We start from the raw sequence: 12,375 nt of genomic DNA, 5'->3' as shown, positions 1-12,375 counted from the left end.
ACACCAGTAACTAGGGAACACCGCCAATCGGTGAGATCGCCAGCGTGCAAGTTCGTCGTGTTAGGCTTTTCGCATGCGCACTGCGCCGAGAATATGGCGCCCCAAGAGTCAAGATTGAGCTGTCCAATAGACGCCCAAACGAACGAACCCGATTTTCATGGATGGCCCTGGCCAAGATTCGAGATGGCTTGTGGGGGGTTGTGTGAAAGAAGCATACGAAGCAAATGGAGGCGACGCTTAGTCCGTCCCTACGCCAGACCGGGCATCCTGGGTTGGCAACACGAGAAAGTTGAGGTGACCACCTGTTGTTTCCTTGCACGGGAGCTGCGTGTCTCAACCAATGGCCTGTTCAAGGAGAGAGAGAAGGCTGGCACGAAGCACCAAGCTGGCCTTGGAGTCTCTCGTCAGCGTGTTCGCATTTCGAAGCCGCTTACTTCATCCTGCATCTGCGACTGATTCATGATCCATCCCCACCCGTACAGCGCAAAATAGCCCGGCCATCTTTCCTTTTCCACAGCTCTAACCTCCGGAGTTGTTGATATTAGATTAGTTGTTTTCGTGGTCTACGAAGTAGATTTCCGCGATTCACTCGGCTCCTTCCCCCCCGTTCCGTACTGTGCGGAAATATGTTTCCGCACATATTCGTATTGCTAGTCTGTGGCCGGCTCCCTCTGAAGCACGCTGTAAGGGAGGGCGATCGTCATGTCACCAGATGGGGCCCGGAGGTTCACGCATCCCAATCCACCGCATGTTCACTCTCAGCGTCTCCACAGCATTCGGATTGACCTAGCCAGAGACCTTCGATCTTCTTCGTACTCAAAGAAGAGCACACCACGCAGACAGGCCATGGATCTGAATAATGGCAGGTTTCATTAACACTGCTGTTTCTGACGGGCAAGGGCTGTTACCGACAATCGAGTCCTGGCATGCAAGACCCGACCATGAAGAAAACCTGCAAGAGGCCGAAAATGACTTGGCCTTTATTGAGCCGCTTTTAGTCCACTCGGCTCGTCGCTCAAGGTTTCCGCTAGATTGTCATCTAGGAATATGCTAGGCGTCGACTGTCCGGAACCTAAATATATCCTCCTACATGCGTGCGATTTTACGAGACCAAAACACAACGCGGTACCCTACGTACGAAATCGTAGTTTATAAACTACAAAGTAATCTAGTTATCCGTCATCCCATCCATCTGTGGGGGAACATCACGGTACCGAGATAGTGTTGATGGTGAGAGACCTGTGGGTCATTGGTGGCTTCTTGAGAGTGAACTAGGGAATAGAGGCTCTGATTGGCCGAAGCACGAACTGGGAACGTCCTGCAGTCGAGGCAAGGCGGTTGTGCTGGGAATCCTGGACCCGGATTGCCGATGGAATTGTCCTGCCTATTCTCTGGGTCGTGTACGATATCTGGAACGATATTGTGGTACCCCTCATTCCTTGACGACTCATCGGTGAACAAGGGAAGCCGTTACCCACGCATAAGAGTGTGCAAATTGTCCGGAGCTCGAGTCAATCCCGCAATTTGCCTGGAACAGAGGAAAGGGGCCAGAACGATGAAATCTAGCCAAAAGACGGATCTTGGAGTTCATTCGCTCCAGTGCCATGGACGGAATTTTAAGTCGAACCTGCATGTCGGACCCTTTCCCCTGACGTAAAAGAAACCGGACACAACGCAGGCTTCACTGACCGATGGCGGGCGAGTGACAGCGCGGCAACCTTTATAATGCACAAGAGAGTCGTGGTCCATGTGCAATCGAAGCTGGTCCAAGACCTCAGCTGCTTCATTAGTACTTCGTACCTTTGGGTCCACGAGTACTCACGGATGGGGGACACGGAGTGCGAGTACCGAGAATGCATTCCTGGAGGGTAATTACTCTGCGAAGGAGACGAGAGTGCGCGCTCATAGATTGCACTTCGCTGTCCCCGCCCGCATCTTCTAAATTGCTCACAGCAAAATTTATCTTCATGTCTCAACAAGCCGAGCCGTCATATTCGTAAATGCTCGCCTCTTTTGAATGCCGAGTCGGGGACCGGAGCTGCGACAAGAGATAACTCATTCACCATGCAGCAAGAGAGCAAGACGAACGGTGCAGCTCAGCAAGCCTGGAAAAGAAAAATAAAGAAAAAGAAAAGCAACATTTATGAGGTGGAAAAAGGAACGAACGTGCTTCGCCGTCGCTGTTTCGCATCCGACCACAGGATTTTACATGGTTGATGCGGACTTCTTTGAAGGCTGTGAGGGCTGGCCAGCCAAAGCCGCATCACCTGGCGATCAGCCGAAAATTCGACCGGTTTAAGTTGGTGAATCTTCTTCGCTTAGAATGCAGGCATGATGAATTCGAGGCAACGTGCAGACGGAGGAGTGTCGCTGCCGACCACGCTCACAAACGAAATGATGCTCGACTGTTGAACAACGTACCTTACTCAGAACGACGTTGCCCGACTGATAACGTTCCTACAAGCCGCTCTGTCCACTGGTGGACCCCTTGCGGCATAACTAAACTCTGATAATCTACTAGCCTCGACCTGGACAGCCAGTGTCACAGTGGATTTGGCGATAGTGGGAGGGCGTAGTCCTGTCCTTCCAGGACGCTAGCGGGAAAACATCAAATCGATCCCTAAACCGACCGGTATTTCCAGCTGGCGTATCTGGCCTGGCCAGCCAGGCCGACCACGCTCTGATTTGGTGGCTTAACACTAATGGTCCTCGGCCTGGAAATGTCTCGGGTCCTACATAGGCCCTCCTTAGATACATAATGTGGACATACTGCCTGCAGGTCTTGAATCGGCCCATTTAAGAGAAAGAGAGTGTGGTACATCGGAGAACACCTCTTTTGAGAAGGGACCGATCAATCATGAAAAGGCCGGAGAAAGGGATCAACAGCCCCTAAATCCAACTAACGACTAGTGGTCTCGCCTCCGGTTAATGTTGAGAGAATTTCTCAACTCCCACTGAGATTATACCAACCACCGGATCTTGCTTTTCCACAACTGCTGGGCGACACCAGTTACAAGTACATACAGACCAGAATTCTCATTAATTCTCGGTTGGAAGATTGGGGAGAGAGTCCTGGCTGACGTCGACCGCCGTGGGTGGTGCGTGCCAGTTTGTGTACCCTACTGCTTGAAGTAGTACGCTATTCCTCGCAAAGGCACGCGCTGAAGAGGGCGAGAGGGAACGCGGCGTGGGGTGGGTAACTTTTCGGGCGGTTCCCGACCTCCGGGTCTTGATTAAAGGGCCTTGGCAAGGAGATCTTGACCGTTTGAGATGATTTATGCTCCTGATGGAGAGGTACGGAAAGCACAGTGCTTTTCTGTCCCAGCAAAGTTGTACACTTGCTAAGTCAGGGACTAGACGCTCGCTAATCCATCAATGGTCCCATGCGCAATCATGGCACGCATCGTCCGCCTGACAAGATCGAATTTGTGGAGTTCAAGCTACTTCGCACTACGCACGACTTCGTAAGGAGTACATTGCCTGGCTTGTGGTACGGACGTACCAGATCCTGCTCACGCGTCCAGCGACGTACACGACACACTCTCTACATGATATGTGGGTGCCACCAAGATGCAGGCCGCAGCTCATTTGCATCAGAGTACAGGACGCCAAAGAGATACATCGCTTGCAATGAAAGCTAGGCTACACAACTCGGCATGTTCGTACTTCCAAGGTCAAGCTGTTGTACGAAGTAGTGCATATCAGGCGGGCTGAATGCTGTTGTTGTCCCCTGCCGCTCTCACTTTCACTAGATTTCGTGGCGTGCCTGCTCGCACACTAATGCCTGGCGCAGATCCACTGTACATACGATGTACACTGCAGGAATTCCTCGGTGCAGATCAGCCTTGGCTTGCACAACAAGGAATGTCCTGGACTTACCTGGCCCAGTCGTGGATCCATGCAGCTCCTTCGATCGCAATTCCACGTCGTCAGCCCACGGAAATTCACGAAGTCGATCAGTGAGATCGTAGCGAAGTACCACAAAGTACGACGCTGGATTGTGGTCGCCCGCATGAGATGGGACTGGATTGGAGTGGACCACAACAAGACATGGGACCGCCCCTTGTACGAAGCCAGCCCTTCTCCCGGTATCCATCATCCGCCCCTGTTCCCCTGTCCTGCCGATGCTGCTGCGCCGTGCGGGACTGGACAGGAGGACATGGCTGGCACGCACTCATAATACCCCATACTTCAATAGCTTCACGTACCCCTTCTCGACCACTCCATCCTTCAATCCACCATCCCGATTTGTTAACTCCAATATTAACCCCTCAACACCCATATTGCCTTTAATGGGATCTCTGTCCTGTCCTGTCCCCATTCTTGCCGTCCCAGTCTCACCATCTGCTTGACGAGTTCCTCATCCCATTGTTGTCTCCCACCGAATTCCGACTGTCCTAACTAATTCCATCCTCTCTTCACATCCCGCGCTATACTAGACCCTGCCGCTCGAAATCCTCCCAAAAATCGACCATGTTAGCTGTTAGGACTGTGGAGGAAAAGTGCCGGTAGACCTCGATCGGAGTTCATAGCGACGTCGAATTGATAGAAAAAGTTTGATTTGGGCAAGGCGACCTTTCTTTTTTCCACATCCCCTTTGGAGAGACTGGCGCGGGAACTCTTCAATCCACACACACCGTCACGATGGCGATCCGAGATCTAGCACTGCTTGGTCTCGTAGTCTTCTCGGGTCAACTCTCCTCTGCGGCGCGAATAGGTACGTGTTGTTAAAATGCGCTCTTTTCGCATGGGAATTGTGAAGGTGAATTTAAAAAAAATGCGGTACTGACGTCGCGTTGTTCCAGGTCCGCGATATCACTGGCAACGTCAGCTGAATGAGACCTCACCCTCTCAAGATGCCTTGGCCACCCCAAAATCACCCTTACCGCCACCATCTGTCGACACTGACGGTAGTGTCGGCACCAATCCCGCGCTATCGTCACAACCAGAGGAGTCACCGTCTGCTAAATCTTCCTCGGAGCCCACCGAATCGCCTGACGATAACACTCCGGACGTCCCCGACAAAGCATCCTCACAAAAGCCGAATCCGCCTACGATAGTGCCAGAACCCAGCGACTCTGGGCATGATAATGGGTCGCCAAGCTCGGGCGGTGGGGATGGAGGCAACCCCTCTGAGTCCTTGGTAAAATCCGATGACGGGGCTGTATGTACATCTCTTGCGCCAGGAGAAGTCAAGACAGTTTTCTCCATCATATATACAGAAACCGTTACTTGGACCGGAGATCCTGCGGATTATACTCCTCCACATCCTACTATTGATGTCCCAACGTATTGCGATTCGGAGCGCGGGTCACCCACGACTGCCCCACCAACGATACCTACATCACTAGCTAACGGAGGCAGCACCGCAGACGACACCTCGCTCTGGAACACAGCCTGTTTAACCGGGTCTAATGGCACGACAACCTGCTTTACGGAGCCTTTCTTCAACCCCTCGTTTATTTTCAGTAGTCGGGCCCCCACTGCAATCACTCAGCCTGTTAGTGTTACAAAGCCCTTCTTCGAGGCTCCGGGTGAAGGTCTTGCGCCGACTTCTACCTTCATTGTCACGTCTAAGAACCCCAGCGTCGTCTTTCCCCCTTCAAAAACGCCGGATTATGGGGCAGGACATAGTGTAAATGGAAATGATGGAGGTGGAAAGAACACCCATAAGCCGGTAGATGGTGGTAACCAAACACCGCGACCTCCATATCAGAGCATGCTTGTATCGGATTTGGACAAGCGGGGAATCACGATCACGGCCGAACCTACCCGGGTCATTATTGACGACAAGACCCTCTCCAATATTAATCCCACTGCAACGACTACGGTCACGGTAGGCAACGGTATCTACGAAATTAACCCGAGTCAGATTATCCAGCTGGGCGGAAAGACGATCGATCGAGGCCTTGGCGGACAAGGGCTCTACGTAGCGAGCCCGACCTCCGCCGTCATCGATGGCCTTTCTATAGTGGTCTCCGGTGGCTCTGCTGTCATCGGTGGCTATGCCTACACAATAGGACGGACGGCGGAAACACAGGTGGTGCAAGGCCGGACGGTCGTTATTAGCCCTAGCGGAATAAGTTTCAAGAATAAAGGGACCGGTATAACATACGAAGCGAAGATACCGGAACCAACGGGAGTTATCGTGGCTGGCGGGGAACTCATGACGGCGATTGGGAAGTCGGTGGTCGTGTTGATGCAGACGACCATTACGTACGGCGTAGGTATCGCGCCGCAGACAGAGACCGTCGACGATGATACTGTCGTGATTGGCCCCTCGGACGTTGTCGTTCACGGCACGACGATAGGAGGTGATCGCCTCGGAGCATCACAGACGAAATATGACATTGTCGGTGGGGCTACACTCACGCAGATCGGAGCATCCAAGGTGGTGATTAAGGAAACGACTTATACCGTCGGTCCTGGAACGGGGACGACCACGACTTTTGTGGGCGGCGAGACTATCACCATTGCGCCAGAAGGTATAACGGTGGCTACGTTGACCATACCATATCCTTTTGGCCCGACAATCGTCACGATGCTTCCGATGCCCACCGAAACTGCGGCACCATCCGTGGGAGAGGACGAGGAAGATGGGGGAATAATACCCAGCCCGAACTGGACGGCGGGAATCACAGCATTATGCATTGCGCTTGGCGTCTGGGCTTTGGAATTTGCGATTTGAACAAAGGGGGAAAAAAAAGGTGGAATGGAGCGTTCTTCGGGACATATTCTTCTTGGACTCTTTCCTTGCGACACAACACCGGCAAGTTGGCAAAGCCTCATCTTGTGAACGGTTCGCCGCGTTGGCCTTTTGAAGACTTGATATCAATAGTCGGGCTTACTTGGCTGTTTCTTTTGTTTTTCTTTATAAATGTTTATGACGACACGATACCCGGGATATCATGGGATTTTCTCGACTCGCCGGGATGGCATTGAATGGGTGGGACTACTGGTTTCGGATGTTATACGTGGAATACGGAGGACGCAGAAAGGAGCATTTTACGATGTCTCTTCCGTGAGCCTCTACGAATCGGCGATTAACGTGAAGCCGAGGACCAATTCCTGATGGATATTGTCGAAAGACGTGTATATTATCTTACATATGGCACGGAGGACCGCACTGGAAGGGAAGGGGTTAGAGGAGAACCGCTCTGTCGACACCTCCTGCTAGCCCTTTCTATTCTCCAATTCTTTTCTTTTCTGTCTTGGAATAGGTCGAGCTTTTATGGAGAAGGAGCACAATTATCGGGTAATTGGCGCAAAAGGCAGGAACTGGAATATGGGAACGAACAGTCAAGAAAGTCTTTGGTTTACACCGTCTCCTCGGTTTGTTGGATATTGGAGCCACTGGGATTGTTTCTACCTCGGTAGATAGAGATACTTAATACAGGCATAAGCTTGATTAAAGAAATATCAATAATCGAATCAAAAGAGCTTTGGATCATATTGACAGGGCTGACCGTTGTCAGTCGCGAATCTGCAGGGGAAAAAGGATTCTGTCCAGCGTAACATCGGCCTCAATGTGAGATCCTCGGGGCTGAAAAGGATCATCGCGGCTCTCCTAGTTTACAATGTCAATCCTTCAAACTCTGATTCGCTGATGTTTTCTGGTCAAAGGGTACGCACTGGCAAGCCCCTTTTCGGGGCAGGTATCCCGAAAAGGCAACAATTTTCGAACTTCCTGGGCGAAAGAAAAAGAAAAAACTACGAAGTAATGGTACTTCTGCACGTTTGCGTGAGCTGGGGGTTACTCAGGACCCCGGTGAAGGAGAAAGGGGAAAGGATAATCTGTCTGTCACCGTTCGCAAGTTCTGATAGGAGAAGCTTTCGCCGAATTGAGGGCGCCCTTGTTTCGGGCCGTTTCTTCCAGTGACCGTTGGAGCGCTTTTGCTTGGTCCAATGTGCTCAGCCCTACCCAGCACCCAAACATGGCTTTTTTGTTCGGATGACCGGGGGGGGTTTGATACGTCTACCCGATTTCCCCGTTCGTCATCTATTATCTCCTCCCCAAACAAGGGGTACACCTTGAACTAGGAGGCTAATTGAGTTTCTTGATCCACCGGAGCCGCATAAGGCGAAGCTCATGCAAAGGGAAAAGCGTCAGACTGCAGGATGCTTCAACTGAGATCGGCTTTCCACAATCTTTGTAATCCAAACTCGGGGCTTTGCCTCCAGGGACATGGGTCAAGGAGTGTGACTTGAACTTTCCGAGGCGACATCACGAGAGGGGCTAGGCACCAAATTTCGGGTGTGAAAGATCAAAATGTTGTATTAAGATGGGCCCATGAGGGGTGAAGAAGAAGAAACGCGCAAATACAAGAATAAGCGTACAGCTAAAACACGAAAAATAGACTACGACGCGAGCCGCTGCCAAGTATGTAAGAGAGTCAAGGGGGCAGTTTCCCCCTGGCTAAGAAAGATAATCGCGCCGGACTCAACGACCAAATAGACGCATGTGCCCAGCTCGGCAAGACCTATGGCTAGGTTCACAGAATCGGCTCGCCCTTCGAGTTACGACCCCCAACTCAAGCTTCCCTCTTTGCGGATGTGGGCTCCTCCTTTAGGGAGGTGAACCGCCCCTGTTCCCGGTTGCTGGTTTCTTCGACTTCTTGCCCCTTTTCTTGTACGTAATGGGGAACCCAAACTCCCCAGGGCTGCTGCTCGTACTGGCTGGGACCCCGCCAAAGTAGTCATCCACAAAGGGATCACCACTCTCGTAAAAGTCGGCTGAAAAGTCATCCGAGGCCGCGGATGCTTCCGCGGTGAGGGCATCAATGTCCACTTCGCCAGTATTACCTGCCACCGTGCTAAAGGAAGACGACGCAGACTCAAAGCCATCTCCAGTGAAAGAACCCGTGTCGCTGGTCGCACGTCGAATCTCGTCCTGGACGAAAGACTCCTCAGACATCATGAGAGCGTAGAGTAACGACTCTTCTTCTGTCAAGTCACCCAACTCGCCGGGGCCAAACTTCGCTTTCAGCCACTGATTGCGCTCTGATTCCTGGTCGAGATCGTCGAGACCCGCACGATCTAGGCCCCCCTTGGACCGCTTCCGGCCTGAGGGGTGTGCGGCCGAGCCATAGGACCAAGATCGAATAAAGGCGCCAAAGGCAACGACGCCACACAACTTTGTCGGATCCGGATGTAGGCAAATGGATGTTGCAGCCGAGTATTGGTGGTTTCGTAGTGCTGGGTTGATATGGGCTAGATGGCGAGGTACCCGATTTCCCGATCTCGTGTTGATGGTTCGAATCGCCGCCTTGTTAGCAGAGAGTGGATCCCACGCCTGGACAAGGCCATCGCTGCCACCATGAACAAGATACAGAGCTGTCAGAGCTAGGGAGGAGACCTCAGGAGAGTCGGTGTGGATGAGCTTGACCAAAGACAGACTTGAACTACTGGGATCTCGGCCATTCCAGATCATTACAGTACCCTTGTCAGTGCCTACTGCTAAGAGCCGGGCTCTGTCGCCAGGTATCTCGGCATGGTCGGCTGTGGTGCTTGAGGACGCCGAGGCTTTTGAGTTGAGGGCAACAAGGGGGTCCTCAGACAGAGTTGAGAGAGCACAGTTGGACGTGTCCAGCGCTGATGATGTAATTCGAATAAGTGAATCGCAGCGAAGGGAAGCCGCAGTCATTGACCAAGTATCGGCTCCGGAAACGCGAGATTTTGCTGAATACTTGGTAGTGGTGCGTGGACCACCTTGCGAGAACGCCCTAGCATACCGTTGGACACGGGCAGGCTGATCTTTGCCATAACCGCAATCAATTACAAAGATGGCCTCACCAGCGTCATTACCATCATCGGCGGCAAAGTCCACCTCTAGTCGCCTTCGCATATCCCAACCTTGATAGGTATCTCGAAAGTGCATTGGCCGACGGCTGCTCCATTGACCGATACCAAGAGCCTCACTTTCCCAGTCTTCGGTGCTGAGATTCATGAAGTTGGAGGAAGAGCGAGGCCCTCTGAGGGTAGGTTCGGCTATCGGGCTGCCATTCTGATCATATTGAGACCGAGGCTTGCGGCGGGTAGACTCTAGAAGATGCCATTCAACGGATCTCCCAGACAACCACGCATTTCGAACCATATTCTCTTCGTCCACGGATCGGCCGACGGGCTCGGGGATGTCCTTGAGGTAAAAAACTTCACCCAGGGCATTGAGGGCAACAGCCCACACTCGGCCGGCAGCCCGTCGAGCAAATGTGTAGTTCTCGTCGACCTTCAGGGCAATGATGGGGACCCCGGGGCTCAGAGCCCACCGACATGCCATATCTCCATCCTGAAACCTTCGACGAGCGGTTTCACGACCCAGAGAATACGACGTCATAATGCCAGTGGTGGACCCGGTCATCATTCCAACCATCGTGTGGGTCAGCATAGGAACATTGCTATACTTGGCAATCCAGACACTTGAGATGGCTTCGTCCGCAGAGGGAGCAGGTACTTCGGCGAAAGCGGACGCTGGCTGAATGCCATGATCGACATATCTTGCACGGTGCCCAACACTGGGCCGGAAGTAAGGATATCCCCCCGGAAATCCTTCACCTACGATGAAGCCGTACGTCGGACTAACGTCCATGACATTCGGCAATCCCGCTGGGCCTTCCGCAACACCGTACAAGGGCAACGTCGGGAAAAGTTCCTCGACTTGAGCGAGGGTATGGACATCAGCAAGGCCCCATTTGTCGATTTTGCCTGTCATGGGATTGCTCATGGAGCCGACGCCAAGATCGGCACCGCCATGGATTACTTTTTGAGGGCCCTTCTGACTGGTGAAATCTGCGTAAATGTTGGTTACCACGCAGGGAATCCTCGAGTCATACGTCAAAACAGCATTGAACCTCTTTACGAGACGCCCGGAGCTGTCGACAGAGCCTGATGGGCGGCCGTTCACAAGGCCGCGAAGGAGCTGGCTGCGCAGGATATATTCACTTTGCCAGGTTGCATTGCCTGTCAAGCGCGTGAAATATCGCAGATTGCTGGGAGTGACGTCATTTCCTTGGTCCTCCCAGACCGGGTCAAAGTCGTCATCGGCAGCGAGGACCGACGACTTGTTGGAATACAGTCGCTGGAACGCTATTTTCCAAGCATGAGGGGTCTTGACTAATGTGTAGAACTGCTTCGAGACGAGAGCCATGGCGGCGTAGGAGTCGGGATGCAGATACGACAGGATATGGGTCAAGACCTCTACACAGGGAGAGGTGAGGGACTGGTCAGCAATAGAAACTCACAAGCTAGACCAGCATTGAATTCTCGCTCACCATTTGGGAAATCCGTAATCTTGGGCCCGTCAGGAGGGGCGTCGCCGACGCGTTTAATGACTTTGAAGCCTACGCGGCGTCTTGGAGTAGCGACTACGGGAACGAGAGCATTCTCATGTTCGGAGACGCGTTGTCCAAGAGCACGACGTTGTCCCCCCGGAGAGCGATCCACAACATTTAGTCTGCGAAGGCGTTCATTGAAATTCTCGATGTCGATGCCGCCAAGCCATGCTTCGCCAGAAACACCTGAGGCCGCATCAGAGGTAACGGATGGGCTTCGAGGGTTTGGGGAATGCAGCTGGGAAGCTGAGTCCGGGGTATGATTTGCCTGGAATCCATGATTGGGAGAGGAAGGAGAGGTCGCGCTAGTGCTCCGTGATGATGTCGTCGTCTGGGTTGAAGATTGATGGAAGACTTGTTGCATGAAGCTGAGAGTCGAACCTCTGCCAAGTATGAGCCGCGTACTGTGCAATCAAGAACTTCTTGCACAGTTGAGAAGGCGTCGAGGTCCTTTAAGGTCGAAGAGAACTGTTAGAGACGGAATGAACAAAGATAAAGGTTGAAGCTTCCGAGCTGTGGCTAAGAAGATGCTCCGGGAAAACTTTGAATCTATAGGAAGCTAGGTTTCCAATGAACCTGAGTTAGGGGGCCGTACGTGAGAGGTCATGTACAATAGTAGGAACCAAGGTGATGTTGTGTCAGGTCCGATTCAGACCTCGCGACGAAGGTTGGAAAATTCCGTCTCAGACGCCTCGGACCGTAATTTAACCGGGAGATTAGCTGAACAGAATCAGGAAGGTTCACGTTGAGTCATCGTTGCCATGATAATTTGACGCGACAAGTGAACCCGCCGATATTACCCACATTCTCCAGCTCCAGTCCTAACGAAACCCTGACAGCTACTTTGGAGTCAGCCATTGCGAGGAGAAAGGTGCACCGAATCGCTGCGAAATGCCCCTCTCAGATAATATGTAATTTTAGATTTATTTTCCTAAGATTTGTAAGAGTGCGATAGCTCGCGTATTTGGGCCTTAGTTGGGTGTTTTCTACATGGAAGTACTTCGTTGAACAGCTTAAGGGCTAGCACGTGCTGATAAGATAAGATCGA

The 12,375-nt window shown here is 52.3% G+C and overlaps 1 protein-coding gene and 1 pseudogene across 1 annotated transcript; one reads left to right on the top strand and one right to left on the bottom strand.

Moving 5' to 3' along the window:
- Positions 1–4,644: 4,644 nt before the first annotated feature.
- SAPIO_CDS7291 lies at positions 4,645–6,688 on the top strand (annotated as a pseudogene; the record flags this gene model as incomplete).
- A 1,878-nt stretch (positions 6,689–8,566) lies between these two features.
- Positions 8,567–11,691, bottom strand: SAPIO_CDS7290 (Uncharacterized protein; the record flags this gene model as incomplete). Its single annotated transcript, XM_016789177.1, has 2 exons — positions 8,567–11,193; positions 11,268–11,691. The coding sequence occupies 2 exons, from the start codon at positions 11,689–11,691 to the stop codon at positions 8,567–8,569; spliced, it is 3,051 nt and encodes a 1,016-aa protein (XP_016641004.1).
- Between the last annotated feature and the right edge of the window lie 684 nt (positions 11,692–12,375).

This window comes from Scedosporium apiospermum, assembly GCF_000732125.1.
Source record: "Scedosporium apiospermum strain IHEM 14462 chromosome Unknown SEQ_SAPIO_0110, whole genome shotgun sequence".
Taxonomy (NCBI): Eukaryota; Fungi; Ascomycota; class Sordariomycetes; order Microascales; family Microascaceae; genus Scedosporium; species Scedosporium apiospermum.
This window is presented reverse-complemented; position numbering and strand designations above follow the sequence as displayed.